Here is a 19,699-nt window from a genome sequence, read left to right as displayed (position 1 = left end):
TTCAGGTGAATGAACAGTTCTGTCTCACTGGCATTCCAGGTGCCACTGGGGTAAGAAAAAGAACTCCTGCAGCTAGCTCAGTGTCTGCCCAAATAGCCGTCCACTTTTGTGCTTGAAACTCAGGACCCTGGTGGTGTAGGCACCCAAGGGAATCGCCTGGTCTGTGGGTTGTGAAGACCATGGGAAAAGCATAGTATCTGGGCTGGAGTGCACCGTTCCTCATGAAACAGTCCCTCACGCCTTCCCTTGGCTAGGGGAGGGAGTTCCCCAACCCCTTGCGCTTCCCAGGTGAGGCAATGCCCCACCCAGCTTCTGCTCGCCCTCCATGGGCTGCATCCACTGTCTAACCAGTCCCAATGAGATGAACCGGGTACCTGGCTGTTAGAAGGAAGTGCACAAATCACCTGCCTTTCTGCATTGGTCTTGCTGGGAGCTGCAGACCAGAGTTGTTCCTATTGAGTCATCTTCCCAGCCCCCCTCCTATTATATAATTTTTATGCCTTTTCATCCTCACAGCTTAGTTCTCACTTATAAATGAGAGCATACAATATTTGATTTTCCATTCCTGAGCTAACTTTACTTAAAATAATGGCCTCCAACTCCATCCAAGTTACTGCAAAGGCCATTATTTTGTTTCATTTTATGACCTAGTAGTATTCTATCATGTGTATATACCACATTTTCTTTATCGACTTGTTGGATGATGGGCATTTAGGCAGGTTTCATATTTTTGCAGTTGTGAATCATGCAGCTATAGTCATGTATGTGCATGTGTCTTTTTCATATAATGATTCTTTTCCTTTGGGTAGATACCCAGTAGTGGGATTGCTGGATCAAATCGTAATTCTACTTTTAGTTCTTTTTTTTTCAGAGTCTTGCTCTGTCGCCCAGACTGGAGTGCTGTGACACGATCTCAGCTCACTGCAAGCTCTGCCTCCTGGGTTCACGCCATTCTCCTGCCTCAGTCTCCCGAGTAGCTGGGACTACAGACACCTGCCACCTTGCCCGGCTAATTTTTTGTTTTTGTATTTTTAGTACAGATGGGGTTTCACCATGTTAGCCAGGATGGTCTCGATCTCCTGACCTTGTGATCCGCCTGCCTCAGCCTCCCAAAGTGCTGAGATTATAGAAGTGAGCCACTGCGCCCAGTCCTACTTTTCGTTCTTTTTGTTTTTCTTTTTTTCTTTTTGAGACAGAGTCTCGCTCTGTCGCCCAGGCTGGAGTGCAGCGACACAGTCTCGGCTCACTGCAAGCTCCATCTCCTGGGTTCACGCCATTCTCCTGCCTCAGCCTCCCGAGTAGCTGGGACTACAGACACACACCACCACACCTGGCTAAGTTTTTATATTTTTAGTAGAGACGGTGTTTCACCGTGTTAGCCAGGATGGTCTCAATCTCCTGACCTCGTGATCTGCCCGCCTTGGCCTCCCAAAGTGCTGGGATTACAGGCGTGAGCCACCACACCCGGCCTACTTTTAGTTCTTTAAGGAATCTCCACACTGTTTTCTGTAGTGGTTGTATGAGTTTACATTCCCACCAGCAGTGTAAAAGTGTTCCCTTTTCACCACATTCATGCCAATATTTATTTATTTTGTATTTTTTAGTTATGGCCATTCTTGCAGGAGTGAGGTGTTATCTCATTGTGGTTTTCATTTGCATTTCTCTGATTAGTGATGTTGAGCATTTGTTCACGTTTGTTGGCTGTTTGTACATCTTCTGAGATATTGTCTATTCATGTCCTTTGCCCTCTTTTTGATAGGATTGCTTTATTCTTGCTGATTTGTTTCAGTTTCTTGTAGATTCTGGGTATTAGTCCTTTGGCAGAAGCGTAACTTGCAAAGATTTTTTCCCACTCTGTGAGTTGTCTGTTTACTCTGATGATTATTATCATTATTATTTTGCTGAGCAGAAACTTTTTACTTTAATTAGATCCCAGCTATTTATCTTTGTTTTTGTTGCACTTGCTTTTGGGTTCTTGGTCATAAATTCTTTGCCTAAGCCAATGTCTAGAAGAGTTTTTCCAATGTTATCTTCCAGAATTTTTATGATTTCAGGTCTTAGATTTAAGTCTTTGATCAATTTGAGTTAATTTTTGTATAAGATGAGAGATGAGGGTCCCATTTCATTCTTCTACATGTGGCATGCCAGTTATCCCAGCACCATTTATTGTCCTTTCTCCATTTTATGTTTTTTATCTGTTTTGTTGAAGACCAGTTGGCTATAAGTATTTGACTTTATTTCTGGGTTCTCTATTCTGTTCCATTGGTCTACCTGCCCATTTGTATACCAGTACCACACTGTTTTGGTAACTATAGTCTTGTAATATAGTTTGAAGTTGGGTAATGTGCTGCCTCCAGATTTGTTCTTTTTGGTTAGTGTTGCTTTGGCTATGTGAGCACTTTTTTGGTTCCATATGAATTTTAGGATTGTTTTTTCTAGTTTCATGAAGAACGATGATGGTACTTTGATAGAAATTGCATTGAATCTCTAGATTGCTTTTGGCAGTATGGTCATTTTTACAATATTGATTCTTTTTTTTTTTTTTTTTTTGAGACGGAGTCTCGCTGTGTCGCCCAGGCTGGAGTGCAGTGGCCAGATCTCAGCTTACTGCAAGCTCCGCCTCCCGGGTTTACGCCATTCTCCTGCCTCAGCCTCCCGAGTAGCTGTGACTACAGGCGCCCACCACCTCGCCCGGCTAGTTTTTTGTATTTTTTAGTAGAGACGGGGTTTCACCTTGTTAGCCAGGATGGTCTCGAACTCCTGACCTCGTGATCCGCCCGTCTCGGCCTCCCAAAGTGCTGGGATTACAGACTTGAGCCACCACGCCCGGCCTACAATATTGATTCTAACCATATATGAACATGGGATGTGTTTCCATTTGTTTGTGTAATCTATGATTTCTTTCAGCAGTGTTTTGTAGTTTTCTTTGCAGAGATCTTTCACCTCCTTGGTTAGGTCTCTTCCTATTTTATTTTTTTGCAGCTATTGTAAAGGTGATTGGGTTCTTAATTTGATTCTCAGCTTAGTCATTCTTGGTATATAGCAGTGCTACTGATTTGTGTACATTGATTTTGTATCCTGAAACTTAATTCATTTATTAGATCTAGGACTTTTTTGGATGAGTCATTAGGGTGTTTTGTTTTTGTTTTTGTTTTTGTTTTTTTGACAGAGTCTCACTCTGTTGTCAGATTGGAGTGCAGTGGGACGATCTCGGCTCACTGCAACCTCTGCCTCCTGGGTTCCAGTGATTCTCTTGCCTCAGCCTTCCAAGTAACTGGGACTATAGGTGTGTGCCACCATGCCCAGCTAATTTTTGTATTTTTAGTAGAGATGGAGTTTCACCATGTTGGCCAGGATGGTCTCAATCCCTTGACCTCATGATCCGCCCACCTTGACCTCCCAAAGTGCTGGGATTACAGGTGTGAGCCACTGCGCCTGGCCGTGCTGTCTTTTCGTAGTCAATCCTTTCTTTCGCCTTTAGCCTGTGTCAACCACTCTCCAGGAAAATGTTTTGCCTTTTCAAGAGTGTCATGTAACTGGTATTCAAGAATATGTAGCTTTTTTGGTATGGTTTCTGTCATTCAGTATAATGAAATTGAGATCCATTTATGTTGTTTGTGCACCGATATTTCATTATTTTTCATTGTTGCATAGTATTCTATTGTATGGACAAAGCACAGTTTGTTTATCCATTCATCAATTGAAGGGCATCTGGACTATTTCCAGTGTGAGGCAATTATCAATAAAGTTGCTGTAAACATTCACATACAAGTTTTTGCATGAATGTACACTTTCATTTCTCCAAGTAGTTATATAGGCATGGGATTCCTAAGTTATATGGTAAGTATATGTCTATCTTTATTGGATATCTCCCAAATTCTTTTCCAAAGAGGCTGTGCCATGATCCATTCTCACCAGCAATAAATGAGATTTCCAAATGCTTTGCATCCTCACCATTACTTGGTATTTTCAGGTTTCTTTTTACATTATTTAAGCTGTTCAATATAGATGTATATTGGTATCTAATTATAATTTCAATTTGTGTTTTGCTAATGATTCATGATATTGAGCATCTTGTTATATGATTATCTGACATCCATGTATCTTCTCTGGGGAAATGTCTGTTTAGATCCTTTGCTTATTTTTCTTTAATTGAGCTGTTTGTTTTCATATTATTGAAAATTTTTAATGTTTTCTGAATACAAGGCCTTTATCAGACACATGATTTACAAATATTTTTTTCCAGTCCATGGCTTGTCCTTTCATTCTTGTCTTTTGGAGAACAAATATTTTTAGTTTTGATGAAGTTCAATTTATTAGGGTTTTTTTTGTTTGTTTTTTGGTTTTTGTTTTACTTTTGTGAATCATGCTTTTGGTGTCTAAGAACTCTGCTTAACTCATATTCACAAAAATTCTCCTATAAGCTCATGCCTATAATCCCAGAACTTTGAGAGGCTGAGGCGGGAGGATCATTTGAGCCCAGGTGTTTGAGACCAGCCTGGGCAACATGTGAGACCTTGTCTCTCTAAAAAAAAAAAAAAACATTAAAAATGAGCTGGGCATGATGGTGTGCACCTGTGGTCCCACCTACTCGGGAGGCTTAGGTGGGAGGATCGCTTGAGCCGGGAGGCCAAGGCTTCAGTGAGCCGTGACTGCACCATTGCACCAGCCTGGGTGACAGAGCAAGTCTCTGTCTCAAAAAAAAAAAAATTAAATTATCCTATGTTTTATTCTGGAAAATTTATAGTTTTGTGTTTTATATTTAACTCTATAATGCATTTCTAACTAATTTTGGTATAAAGTGTAAGGTATGAGTTGAGGTGTATTTTTTAGGGAAAGGGCATGAACAGGTGATTGTTTCAGCATTATTTGTTGAACACACTGTGTCTTCGTGACCTTTGCCAAAAATCTGTCACCCACATGAAATAGATATGAAAGTCTATTTGCTTTCATTATAGTCATATTTACATGATTTGTATTATTTAAAAACTTAAAGTTTGTTATATGAATCATTATATGGTCTGTCTTAGTGAATATTCTATGAACACTTAAAAGAATTCCAAGTCTTCTCTATCTTTGCCAATTTTCTGTCTACTTGTTCTACTGATCACTAAGAGACTGTACTTCTTGGTGGTGGTGTTTAAGTAGTTGCTGTGGGGGTTACAATATATATACCTTTCACAGTCTACTTAGAGCTAATATTTTGCCACCTCACATAAAATATAGAGGCCTTTCAACCACAATGGCCCCTTTTTTTCTCCTCTCTTTATGTTATAGTTGTTGTTTGTACTGCATTGAATACCCCACAGACAATGTTATAATTTTTGCTTTCCACTATCACATGTATTTTAAAGAACTTAATAAAAAAGTAGTCTATTTGGTTTACCAAATATTGCCATTTTTGTGTTCTTGAAATTCCCAGGCTGTCCCAGGTGTCATTTCCCTGCTGTTTGCAGAACTTAGAACTACAGCATGTCTTTTAGACTCTACATTTAGAGTAGGTCTGATGGTGACAAACTGTTAGTTTTCCTTCACCTAAGAATGCCATTATGTTGCCTGCATTTATAAAGAATATTTTCCTTTGCTGGTTGTAGAATTCAGGGTTGGCCATTCTTTTCTCTGTGTCCTTCAATTATGTTGCTTCACTGTCTTCTTACTTTTTATGGTTTTCTGGTAACAAACCAATAGTCATTTGAATCATCATTTTGAGGGTTTTTTTCTTCATATCCTTATTCTTAATAATTGTACTAAGAGTTTGTGGATTTTATTACTATTTCTAAGAACCAAATTTCGCCTTGTTGATCTATTCATGTTTTCCTCCTTTCTTATACATTTTAAACTGACTAGCTATTTTTTCTTATTCCAGAATTTTTCCCTTGATGGTTTAGAAGATGTACACCTTATTTCTGACAACATCATGAAAAATGAGGACATTTGGTTGTTTTTCTTCCCCAGATCTACAATTGACTCATTGTGTCATATCAAGGAAATCTTGTAATCTCTCTCAGCCTGAATTCCTCAAATGGGACTAAAACCGCTTTCTATCCCTAATATCAGAAGGTTTTGTGAAGGTAATTAAGAAGCCAAACATGCTTTGTAAAGTGTAAAGTGAGAGACAGTTGCATACTATCATCATCATTATGGTGACTATAGTTATTAGTGGGACACTATTTGAACCAGGACTTGTTTTTAAGGATATTAAAAAGCATTAAAGGAGGCTGGGTGCGGTGGCTCATGTGTGTAATTCCAGCACTTTGGGAGACTAAGGCGAGCGGATCAGTTGAGGTCAGGAGTTCAAGAGCAGTTTGGCCAACATGGCAAAACCCTGTCTCTACTAAATGTACAAAAATTAGCCAGGGGTGGTGGTGCACTCCTGTAATCCCAGTTACTCAGGAGGCTGAGGCATGAGAATCACTTGAGCCTGGGAGGCAGAGGCTGCAGTGAGCCCAGACTGTGTCACTACACTCCAGCCTGGGCCACAGAGCAAGACTCCGTCTCAAAAAAAAAGAGGGAGAGGGGGAGGTTGAAGGGAAAAAAAATAACCAGCTGTTCAAGTAAATTCAGGAAAGGCGGATCAAGTTTAAACAAAGTTTCTTTACCTCAGTAATTCTCAGAATTTTTTAATATTTCAAAGCACATTAAAATTTTTCATTAGAGAATATCATATATAGCTTGTTTCCAAACTTACCTGTCAATGCAACATTTTTTAATTCAAAACATCTCGAAGGATTCGGAATGAGAAATGATAAATTGGAGACTTCTATCTAAGCTAGACAAATTAAAGTCATAAGACATGGTAGACTTTTACACCAAAACTGGAAAAGAAAAGAATTTGCCAGGTCTAGATGCAAGCCGGTTGCTGGCCATGTTTTCCAGCTTTATAGCAATACAATTCATTATTAATCAACAGAGACTAGGATGACAATGACTCCACAGGTAAGTCGCTCCTCTTGCAATAAGTATTACAGTGCTTTTGAAGTCTGCTTTTACCCTCCCCAGCACAAAATTCAAATTATGTTCTTCATGTTTTTTGTCATTACAGTATCTACCAGAATACTGGGGCAAGCATCCAAAATGTGACTCACTGGTGGTGTTCTGCAATGCGTGCAACTGTGTGTCCACTGCGACAGGCACCAGTACATGTATCTGCAAATACACTCTGACTTGTGAATGAGAACTTAAAGTTTGTTGACTAAAAATGACATTTTTTGCTACGAAGGAGTTCTTACCTACACTGTGATTTTAGACTATCTCATTCTGCTCACTAAAAACTGGTGGAATAAAACAGAAAGAGCTGCCTTCTTTATGAGTTAGTGGAACCACAGAATACTATATTCCAGTACCTTCATTATAGAAATGAGTACACTGAAGCCCAGGATGATGGAGTAAGTTAAGATCACAAGGGTTCTTCGTGTTACCACAAAGGTGACCACCCAGGAAAGCAGACAGCTGTGTCCTGCTTTGCCTGGAGAGACTCTCCCAAGTTGCCCCAGTCTGTCCAACTTTAAATTTGACTCTGAACTCCTCACTGACTTGGATTCTAGGATTTCACTGGGAAGGTTACATCCTAGACACCAGCTAATTCTTTCTTCCTACCGCCAAAAGAGAAGCGTCTTAAGAGGCAGCAAAACAATTGAGCAATCTTTAGAAAAAACTGAAGCCAGCTCATCCCTTCAGGTCTTAAACAACACTTGGAACCAAAGCCCGCACCAGCCCAAGGGCACCCCATCCAACCTCACATCCATCCTTGTCACCCAGTGTCACTTATCCTTCTCACAGATTCTCATCTCCATACTACCCAGGAATTCCTTCACCTTATCTTCTTCCCATCAAACATATCCCATTCATTTGGAAAACATTTACCAAACCCCTATTCTATGCCAAGCACCCAGTTGGAAACTGGAGATACCAAGATAGCATCTCTTCACTCAGGGAACTAACGGTCCGATGAGAGATAATATAAAAAGATCATTCCTTTAAAGGGTGTTAAGTGGAGTACTAGAGGTAGAGAAGATTAAGACTAAGTTTTTCCCTCAAACACAGACCAGTAGAGTTAAGATGTTGAACACTGAGCCCTCAGCATTCCTCTCACCTGTTTCCTCCTTGCCATCCCTTCATGCATCACCTACCTTTTTCCCTGCATCCTTTTTCATCTTTGCCAACCTAACATTCACTCTTCTAGCAGAACTATTTCCTTTAAAAAAAAAAAAATGAAATCGGCTGGGCGCAGCGGTTCATGCCTGTAATCCCAGCACTTTAGGAGGCTGAAGTGGGTAGATCACTTGAGGTCAGGAGTTTGAGATCAGCCTAGTGAAACTCCATCTCTACTAAAAATACAAAATTATGCAGGCATGGTAGTGCATGCCTGTAATCCCAGCTACTTGGGAGGCTGAGGCAGAAGAATCACTTAAACCCGTGAGGCAGAGGTTGCGGTGGGCTGAGATCATGCCACTGCACTACAGCCTGGGCAACAAGAGTGAAACTGCATCAAAGAAAGAAAGAAAGAAGGAAGGAAGGAAGGAGGGAAGGAAGGAAGGAAGGAAGGAAGGAAGGAAGGAAGGAAGGAAAGAAGGAAGGAAAAAAAGGAAGAAAGAAAGGAAGGAAAGAAAGGAGGGAGAGAGGGAGGGAGGGAAGGAAGGAAGGAAGGAAGGAAGGGAGAAAAGGAAAGAAAGGGAAAGAAAAGGAAAGGAAAGAGGAAGGAAGGAAGGAAGGAAGGAAGGGAGAGAGAAAGAAAAGGAAAGGAAAGAAACAAAAGAAAGAAATCAGCCTGTCTGGATCATAGCAGAGAATACATTTTTTAAAAATAAATAATGTCACTCCTGTGCTTAACACCATTCAGTAAATTCCTAACTCATACAGAGATGCTTGCAATATTTTTCCACTGATTTATCACTAAAGAGGAGGGAAATGAAAACAAATACACCCCTGAAGGTATTAATCTGTAAAATGTCCAAATCTAAGATGTGCATGCAGCTCAATAACACTTTATATTTGCAAAAACACATATGCTCACCTCCCAGATCAAATATAAGACATTTTCATCAGCCTAGAAGGCTTTCTCATGCCCCTTCTCATGTCAGTCCTCCTGCTCAGAGATAACCACTACTCCATCTTTAATTACTACACACAAGTGTCACCTTTCTTGAACTTCATACATTCAATGGAATCATACAGTAAATACTGCTATTGACTTGAGTATTACTATTTTGTATCCAGGTAGCTTTGCTAGAGCATCTCAGATGAAAATGCCCACCCACAACTCCGAAATACCAGTGGCCGCTTTCAGGGATCCATATTCCATATTGATTTCTTTGTTTTTACCAAAACCTATTTCCTACCGATATCAATTAGGAGGTGTCAGAAAAACAATTTTCACTAAAGGAAAGGAAAAACAGATAATATATACCACGAAAAAAATCCTCATTAATACCTACGACTTTATATTTGTATGAACATTAATTATGTTTGCTGATCGACTAATCAGATAATGTCACCTTCAATCAAGAAAATAAATTTTTAATAGTGGGACATTAGAGCCAAAGAAAAACTTGTAATGAAGACATTTAAACAAGAGGAAAATCTCAAGAAGGAATGGAAGCAAAAGTAGAATTAATTGAGGGGTTATTATGGTCTAGTCATGAATTTGAAGATGAATATGCCACACTGTAGCTCTAAATTGCTATTATCTTTCTGGAAAACTATTTTCCAATGTGTATCAAAAGGCTTATATAAAAGGGTTTTGTTTTGTTTTGAGACGGAGTTTTACTCTCATTGCCCAGGCTGCAGTGCAATGGCGTGACCTTAGCTCACCGCTACCCCTCCCTCCCAGGTTCAAGCAATTCTCCTGCCTCAGCCTCCTGAGTAGCTGGGATTACAGGCATGTACCACCACGCCCAGCTAATTTTTTATTTTTAGTAAAGATGGGGTTTCTCCATGTTGGTCAGGCTGGTCTCGAACTCCCGACCTCAGGTGACCCGCCTGCCACAGCCTCCCAAAGTGCTGGGATTACAGGCGTAAGCCACTGCACCCGGCCAACTTATAGAAAAGGTTTATGTTTTTGTTCTGATAATTTCGTTTCTATGAACTGACCCTAAAGAAAATTTGAAACACAAATAAAATTATAATGAAAGATCCCCAAACATGAGGGGTTGATTAAATAAATTATAGTAACTCTATATAGTTGAATATTACAGGAGCTTTAAAAATATGTTCTTGGCCGGGTGAGGTGGCAGGAGAATCGCTTTAAACTGGGAGGCGGTTGCGGTGAGCCGAGATTGCACCATTGCACTCCAGCCTGGGCAACAAGAGCGAAACTCCGTCTCAAAAAAGAAAAGAAAGAAATATTTAATGACAAAATAAGTACTCAAAAAATGAAGTTAAGTTTTAAAAAGAACAGGCTACAAAGCTATAGCTATGGGGTGATATAAATTATGTATGTATGTACGTATATTTGAGTATAGGTACTAACATGTATTAACACACACACATACACACACACACTCATTTACATTTCTCCACCCTTCGACTAAAAGTGAGTATTTGAGAACACCCTTTGTCAATAATGCATCTATTTCTTCATCTCTGCAACTTGCTAGGCAAAAGATAATGTTAATTTAGACTTTTCGCTATTAATAACCATTATTTTGCAAATCTTTGATTCAATATTAATGAGGACATGGGGGGGAAGTATTCATACTCTGCTGGTGGGTGGAAAAATTCCTTTTTTTTGAGACGGGGTTTTGCTCTTGCTGCCCAGGCTGTAGGGCAGTGGCGCAATCTCTGCTCACTGCAACCTCTGCCTTCCGGTTTCAAGTGATTCTCCTGCCTCAGCCTCCCGAGTAGCTGAGATTACAGGCACCGGCCACCACGCCGGCTAATTTTTTTTTGTATTTTTAGTAGAGAGGGGGTTTCACCGTGTTAGCCCGGCTGGTCTTGAACTCCTGAGCTCGTGATCTGCCTGCCTCGGCCTCCCAAAGTGATGGGATTACAGGCGTGAGCCACCATGCCCGGCCAGTGAATGGCAAAATTTCTATAGCTACTTTCAGGGGCAATTTGATAGGCCTTGGGACAAGCAATCCCAATTTTCAGGATCCGTCTTAGAGAAACAATTTGCCTATGTGCCCACGTCCATATACACACATTACAGCATTGTTCGTCATTTTTAAAAAAAGAATGTCTGTGCTCATCAACCAGGAAGTGGATAAATATGATGTATCCATACCAGAAAATATTATATAGCAATAAAAAATAATGAAAGTTTGAAAGACTGACATAGGAAGATTTTAAACATATTTTTGAATGAAATATAAGGGGGGAATAATATGTAGAGTATTATATTATTTTTCTAAAAGTAAAAGAGAAAGTATTATTATACATAACCCTGTTATAAGTGTTATGATGAAAATGCACAGAAGAAAAAGTGCCCTTGAATAAACTTTAGGAAATGATTTTTTTTTAAAAAAAAAGATACCCAACATATTGATAATGTGGTTACATTTGGAGGAGACACTGGGTTTGACTGGAACATGGTCAAAGGGGATTTTAACATTCTTAATTCTTTCATGTTTTTCAAAAATAATGTATATTAATTTGGAACTATATATTAAGTTGGAAATAAACTTTTTTAAAAATTCAAATTGCTTTCTGAATGCACTAAGTTCTGCTTTAAAGACTATATGATATTTTTTTAAAAAATCAAGACCAAGTACTTCACATAATAAATAGATAGTATGCCCATAAGGCTGTTTATTTCTGAATTACCTAATCTTTGCATAGTGAACATAGAAATCTTTAGCCAAATTTACAGTTAGTTTAACTACTGACCAACTTAGCCTTATTATATTAATTTCATGAGTAAGGAAATTAAGTTCCAAACAGATCAGAGTGTTCAAGTGAAAAAATATTTACATTTACTTGGTCAATTTTTACTGTTTAAACCGTTTGGAATCTAGTGGATCAGAGTGTTGCTTTCCGTTGTAACAGACTTCATCACATCAGAAATCGTACTCATTTTCATCCTTTTAAGGAAGTTCAGACCCAGGAAAATTTCCATAGTACCTTAATGAAAAAGATAGGTAGGTCATAAATAACTGAAATATTATACTTTACCCAATCTTACAATTTCTTCCCTTCATTTTAATAAGTATTAACTATCATTAACTATCACATGCTTTTCCCTCATAAATATGGTCTTTTGCAGTGAAAGTATTATTAATAATTCATAGGCCGGGCATGGTGGCTCACACCTGTAATCCCAGCACTTTGGGAGGCCACGGTGGGCAGATCACGAAGTCAGGAGATCAAGACCATCCTGGCCAACATGGTGAAACCCCGTCTCTACTAGAAATACAAAAATTAGCTGTGTGTTGTGGCACGCTCCTGTAATCCCAGCTACTCGGGAGGCTGAGGCAGGAGAATCATTTGAACCTGGGAGGCCAAAGTTGCAGTGAGCTGCAATCACGCCATTGCACTCCAGTCTGGCAATAGAGTGAGACTCCGTCTCAATAATAATAATAATAATTCATAAAGAAGCATGAATGAATACGTGTATTTTCCTTTTGGCCAATAGTTAGAAGGATTTCTAACAGGATCTTATTCTAGAAACACCATCTATTTCACTTCATATTTTTGTATGAAACCATTATAATTCTGAGGAAAAAGTGAAGAGAGAAGGTGATATTTGGTAATAAGATAACTTAAAATGTTCTGGAACTAGAAGTTTTATGGCTTTTTTTTTTTTTTACAGTCTCGCTCTGTCCCCTAGGCTGGAGTGCAGAGGCCTGATCTCGGCTCACTGCAACCTTCGCATCCTGGGTTCAAGCGATTCTTGTGCCTCAGCCTCTCAAGTAGCTGGGATTACAGGCACCCACCAATACACCTGGCTAATTTTTGTATTTTTAGTAGACACAACAGGGCTTCACCATGTTGGGCAGGCTGGTCTTGAACTCCTGACCTCAGGCGATCCACCCACCTTGGCCTCCCAAAGGGTTGGGATTACAAGCGTGAGCCACCGCGCCCAGCCATATGGTGAATTTTTTATAAAGACAGGTACCTTATTTTTCCTCCTTCACAAAATAAACTTATTTATATTGTTTTAATGAAATTAATAAAACTTAACCAGTCCTTTCCCTTTTTAAAATAGCTAACGTAAATGTGTAACTTTATTGTTCCCCCAGAAAAGATATAACAGTGGGACGTGTCTTTCCTTTCATCTCCTTTTTGCCTTGGAAATCAGAATGAGAAGGATGGTCTTTGCTGGTGTTATCCTATTCTGCCTCTTAGGTGGTAAGTCGTTAGGAAAGCATAAGTTAAAAGAAAATGATTAAGAAATTGTAGAATTGCCATATGACTAAGTGGAGAGTGACCTTAAATAAGGGAATCTGAAAAGTACTGCTGTAGAAGCCACCTTCTCTTGCTCTTTCCTCTAAATGTACTCTTGGTAACCACCTTCTGACTCTAACAGACTCTGCCTGCTAACCTCTGGGTTCAATCTCTGGGCGCTTATAACATGGCCTGAGTAAGCACTCGATTAATAATAAGAGCTCACATTTATTAAGCACTTATATATTCAGGTTCTGTTCTAAACATTTCATTAGTATTATTAATAATTCATTTAATTCTCATGCTCTTTAAGTTAGGTGCTGTTATTTCTCATTTTATAGGTGAGGAAATTGAGCTGAGAGGTGGTGGACCACATACTGCTATTAATGTCACTAAGCTAGAACTAACCAAACTGGTCCAGAAGCCCTTATAAGCGGGGCAAAGTAAGTGAATTAATCATAACAAAAGAAGTGTAGATAGGGGCCTGCTAGCACTTTCCCTTTTATAAGTGCTTTTTTCCACCAATTCTCACATTCCTCCATAGAGAGAGGAACCACATAAGGATAACAGGGAGTTTTCAAATTCCTTTTAGAGAATTCTTAAGACCTTTCAAACTAGGTAGATGTTCATAATGGTAACCTCTCCAGACAGACATGTGCAAGTGCCATCATGGGAATTCTCCCTCAATGAAGTGGTGAGATGGTAATGAACACAGATGCTCTACATGGCGCCCAGAAGTTAACAGAGCAGTCTCTTAGAGTGAGAGGGTGGCAGAGGAAGGAGGAAGATAAGGTGGCTTCTACACCAGTGCTTTACAAATTTAACGTGCATACGAGTCACCTGGGATCTTGTTAAAGTGAGTCTGATGCAGTAGGTCCGAGGTGAGGCCTGAGATTCTGTATTTCCAACAAGCTCTCACGTGATGCTGATGCTATTGTCTGGAGACCACACCAGTAGGAAGAATCTATAGGGCATCCCAGAAATAAATACAATTCAAATATGACTTATGATGGTTCCACACTTACAGTTTTTCAACTTTACGATGGTGCAAAAGTGATATGCATTCAATAGAAATCATACTTCGAGTGCCTATACAATCATTCCGCTTTTCACTTTCAGTACAGTATTCAATAAATTACATGAGATATTCAACACTTTATTATAAAATAGGCTTTTTGTTCGATGATTTTGCCCAAGTGTGTACTAATTTAAGTGGCATGTTTAAGGTGGGCTGTGACATTTGGCAGGTTAGGTGTATTAAATGCATTTTTGACAAGATATTTTCAAGGCCAGGCACGGTGGCTCACGCCTGTAATCCCAGCACTTTGGGAGGCCAAGGCAGGCGGATCACGAGGTCAGGAGATCGAGACCATTCTGGCTAACACAATGAAACCCCATCTCTACTAAAAATACAAAAAAAAAAAAACCAAGGCATTGTGGCAAGCTACTCAGGAGGCTGAGGCAGGAGAACGGCGTGAACCCGGAAGGCGGAGCTTGAAGTGAACCAAGATCACATCACTGCACTCCAGCCTGAGCGACAGTGCGAGACTCCGTCTCAAAAAAAAAAAAAAAAAAAAATATTTTCAAGTGTATCTGGACGTAACTCCATCAAAAGGGGAGGAGCATGTGTGTTGAGACTTGGAGACTTGATATCAAATACTGGGGTCACCAACTCACATTCATAAAGTTTCTGGTCACCTAATATAAATGAGGGAAGCCAGCTAGCTATACAAGAGGAAAGGCTCTTCTAAGGAAGGGCAGCTGGTATGCAGCTGCAGATGTTTGCTGCCACAGAGAAAGCAGAGCCCAAGATTGCCAAATCTCGGAGAAGCCAGAAACTCAGATTCTTAGGAGAACTCTCCCGATTTTTAAATGTTGACAACTAACACAATTTTTGAAAACTCTATGCAAGTTAAACACACCACATCTGGAACACAAGTCTCTGGCCTCTGCTTCCCACACTACCCTCATTACTAAATACAGTGCACCATAGAGTTCTGATTACCCCTTGCAGGGAGGGCAGCAAGAAATTCAAATTGTAGAGCTTAGGTCTCTGCTGCATTTGAAGTCCTCATACTGTTCTCCTATAAAGAATGTGGAAGGAAGCATATGTATAGATGAAAAATCATAAGAAAACATCTTGTGTCTTGGAAAGAAAATAATTCAGGGGTTGCATTAATTTTGCTGGACACAAGAAAGAGGTATGGGCAAAAGAAGAAAATTCAGCATAAAGAGAAATTTTGTTGTTGGTACTTACCTGGTTTGCAGGACTGCCCATGAAGTAAGGGGTGGTTATTTTAAAGGATCACATCATCATGATTTATATGTCTAAATATATGTATATATGAATTATAGGCCGGGTGCAGTGGCTCATGTCTATAATCTCAACACTTTGGGAGGGCCAAGGGGAGTGGATCACCTGAAGTCAGGAGTTCAAGACCAGCCTGGCCAACATGGTGAAACCCCATCTCTACTAAAAAATACAAAAATTAGCCAGGAATGGTGGCATGCGCCTGTAATCCTAGCTACTCAGGAGGCTGAGACAGGAGAATCTCTTGAACCCATGAGGCAGAGGTTTCAGAGAGCAGAAATTGCGCCACTGTAGTCCAGCCTGGGCAACAGAGTGAGGCTCCATCTCCTCCCCACCACCCCCCCAATATATATCTATACACACACATACACATATATATGAATTATAGTATGCATTTAAATAATTATGTATATAATAGATCTTTGTCAGCTAATAAAGTAATAAAGAGAATAGCACACTTCAGAATTAATTTACATTTAACCTGAAGCATCAAACTTAGTTGCCAAATTGGAATATATTATGTAGTAGATATGTTAATAAAATCAACAGTAAATGTTCAAACGAAAAGAGACTGGAAGAAAGAAAATGGGATCCAGGAACATATTTGTAAGTAAGCAGAAAACTGAACAATGACAGCAAAAAGGCCTAGAAGTTAAGGCATCATCTTCAGCCATAGTGAAGCATGTCAGGGTCAAGGTTTCAGGAAGGAGAAGGCTATGGTTGTTGGGTGTGGAATCAGAAAGAGAGACAGTCTGAGAGGAGGGGAGAGAAACTGCAACAGATCTCACCAAGGAAAACAGTCCAGGGGCCTTGGGCAAGAAGGACACTGATCCAATATCACATGAGCTCTCCGCCTCAGGGGGTCTCTTGCACCAAAAGTCTGAGTAACGTGATGAGTATCTAAGGGCAAGTTGTGAGATTGAGTGATCATAAATTCAGGAGGAAAACTTACTCCAGGATGACCTGAAGAAACAGCAAGCCTAGTATTCCAGGCAGGCAATTGATCCTGATCCAAGAGGAGCCAAGACCTCCAGTATGAAGAGGGTGACCAGAAAGTTTGGGATATGCAAAAGGTAGGGAGCTCCAAGGAGGTAGTGTGCTTGCTGAGAACAGGGACTCAGATTCCAACAGACTATTTTTCACTCTCTCTCCCACTTACCCAAGCTGTTAAAGCCTCAGTTTTCTTTTATGTGAAATGCAGACATCTATAATACCTACCTGAAATGTATACTTAGGGAAATAATTGGGCTTATGAATGTAAATGGCTTAGTAGAGTCCTTGTTATGTATAAGCTCCATTCTTTAAAAATATTTGTTGATTGGCCAGGCGCAGTGGCTCACGCCTGTAATCCCAGCACTTTGGGAGGCCGAGGCGGGTAGATCAGATCTGAGGTCGGGAGTTCAAGACCAGCCTGACCAACATGGAGAAACCCCATCTCTACTAAAAATACAAAATTAGCTGGGCATGGTGGTGCATGCCTGTAATCCTAGCTACTCAGGAGGCTGAGGCAGGAGAATTGTTTGAATCCGGGAGGCAGAGGTTGCGGTGAGCCAAGATCATGCCATTGCACTCCAGCCTGGGCAACAAGAGCGAAACTCTGTTTCAAAAAAAAAGACTGGGCGCGGTGGCTCAAGCCTGTAATCCCAGCACTTTGGGAGGCTGAGACGGGTGGATCACGAGGTCAGGAGATCGAGACCATCCTGGCTAACACGGTGAAACCCCATCTCTACTAAAAAAATACAAAAAACTAGCCAGGCGAGGTGGCGGGCGCCTGTAGTCCCAGCTTCTCGGGAGGCTGAGGCAGGAGAATGGCCTGAACCCGGGAGGCGGAGCTTGCAGTGAGCTGAGATCCGGCCACTGCACTCCAGCCTGGGCGACAGAGCAAGACTCCGTCTCAAAAAAAAAAAAAAATGTGGATTGATCATTGATTTTGAATGGAAAGTCTGTCATGCTTAGTGGCAGAACCAATGTGAAATTTCCCAAGTGTCTTTAGATGAGGTTGAGCCTGGGGAAAATCATCAACAAAGGTTAATTAGCCTCATCAGCCAGCCTGTTTTCTATTAAAAATGTTCTCCTCTATCTCCCAACATGGCAGAGGGAGATATAAAACACACTGCAGAAAACATCTGGTAAATCCTTCTTTGGGGCCATCAATGAGCAGGAGTGACACGGCAGTGGTCATTATATAGTGGAAGATGGAAACTGTGAGCACTCAGAGAAATTCTGGCTCAATTTCAAAAGACTCTTTTAACAATCTGAGCTGTTTTTAATGGTGATCAGTTCTCTATCACTGGCCAAAGCTCCCTGCTTCTGAAAGAAAGATCCCTAAGGCCAGGCGCAGTGGCTCACGCTTATAATCCTAACACTTTAGGAGGCTGAGGTGGGTGGATTGCCTGAGCTCAGGAGTTCGAGACCAGCCTGGGCAACACAGTGAGACCCCATTTCTACTAAAATACAAAAAATTAGCTGGGCGTGGTGGCAGGCACCTGTAGTCCCAGCTACTCGGGAGGCTGAGGCAGGAGAATTACTTGAACCGGAGAGGCGGAGGTTGCAGTGAGACGAACGAGATCGCACCACTGCACTCCAGCCTGGGCAAAAGAGCGAGATTCTGTCTCTAAAAAAAGAAAGATCCCTGAATTGGAAGAATCATAGATTCACAAGCATTGGTCTAGATGTTGAGAGCTAAATCATAGCCCCTCAGCTATTTCTCCATATCTAAAATACAAATTATCAAGCCCCACCTTTCACAGATTCTAATTCAGGTTTTGGGGGGCTCTGGGAATCTGTGTGTTTATTTAATCTGCTTAAATAAATCTGATGCACAGTAGCATTTGGAAAACAATCTTCTAGATAATGTCTTCCAACCTTACCAATATTGACCAGTTCAAGAATCTCTGGGCTATTTCTGCATAAACAAAATGAATAACATTTCGAGCCACTGAGTTTGAGTATGGAAGATAACCAATATGTAAACATTAATGAAGCAATAAATATTCATGAAGAACTGACTACATATAATGTGCTACCTTAGGCACTGAAATTAAGCCCTAACAGTGAATATGTAGCTGAAATTAAATTTTCTGGTAAAATAAATTTGGTGTGATTTAATTAAGCACTGAGGAACTGAATGAATTTTAACAGCTGAGTTGTTTAGACCACATGGGCTCCTGTCTGATTACTACAGTTCAAGGTGCTTCCAATTCATAAATATAGTATATGCTTCGAAATTTCCCTCATTAAATTCTCAAAATAAAAAATAATTTTAGCCTGGTGTGGTGGCTCACACCTGTAACCCCAGCACTTTGGGAGTCCGAGGCGGGTAGATCACCTGAGGTAGGAGTTTGAGACCAGCCTGACCAATATGGTGAAACCTCGTCTCTACTAAAAATACAAAAAATTAGCTGGGCGTGGTGGCATGCGCCTGTAATCCCAGCTACTCGGGAGGTTGAGGCAGGAGAATCGCTTGAACCCGGGAGGTGGAGGTTGCAGTGAGCCGAGATCACGCCATTGCTCTCTAGCCTGGGCAACAAGAGTGAAATTCCATCTCAAAAAAAAAATAATAATAATAATTTACGTAAGGTTTTAGAATTTTTAAAGTATTGCTTACTTCCTGGGGCACAATGGCCCACACCTGTAATCCCAGCACTTTGGAAGGCCGAAGCAGAGGGACCAGCCTGGGCAACATAGCGAAACCCCGTCTCCCCACTAAACATACAAAAAGCTGGACACGGTGGGTGTGTGCCTGTAGTCCCAGTTACCTGAGAGGCTGAAGTGGGAGGATCACTCACTTGAGCCCGGGAAGCGGAGGTTGCAGTGAGCCGAGATTGCGCTACTGCACTCCAGCCTGGGTAACAGGAGTACAACCCTGTCTCAAAAAAAAAAAAATATATATATATACACACACACACACACACACACACACATATATAAAGTCAGAAATCATTACTTTATTGTTTTGATCTCTCTTCCTTCTTCTTTTTCTCTCTCATATCTATCACTACTTTCTCCTTATTTTTCTGCCCCTATACTTGGAGATGTTGGAGGTGTGATTTGCAGAGCATGCAATCT

General features: G+C 40.6%; 1 protein-coding gene across 1 annotated transcript in view; it reads left to right on the top strand.

Annotated features, from left to right (window-relative positions):
- The first annotated feature begins 6,924 nt into the window (after positions 1-6,924).
- The window catches only part of LOC105532095 (chromosome unknown open reading frame, human C9orf57), a 16,728-nt gene continuing 3,953 nt past the window's right edge, over positions 6,925-19,699 (top strand). Inside the window, exons 1-2 of the mRNA XM_011970200.1 lie at positions 6,925-6,936; positions 13,176-13,284. Of these exons, the coding sequence (XP_011825590.1) occupies positions 6,925-6,936; positions 13,176-13,284 (121 nt within the window). The remainder of the gene's footprint in view (positions 6,937-13,175; positions 13,285-19,699) is intronic.

The sequence above is a fragment of the Mandrillus leucophaeus genome, unplaced genomic scaffold (assembly GCF_000951045.1).
Source record: "Mandrillus leucophaeus isolate KB7577 unplaced genomic scaffold, Mleu.le_1.0 Scaffold93, whole genome shotgun sequence".
In the NCBI taxonomy this organism is placed as follows: domain Eukaryota; kingdom Metazoa; phylum Chordata; class Mammalia; order Primates; family Cercopithecidae; genus Mandrillus; species Mandrillus leucophaeus.
The sequence above is the reverse complement of the archived record's forward strand: the minus strand, read 5'-3'. Positions and strand labels throughout refer to the sequence as shown.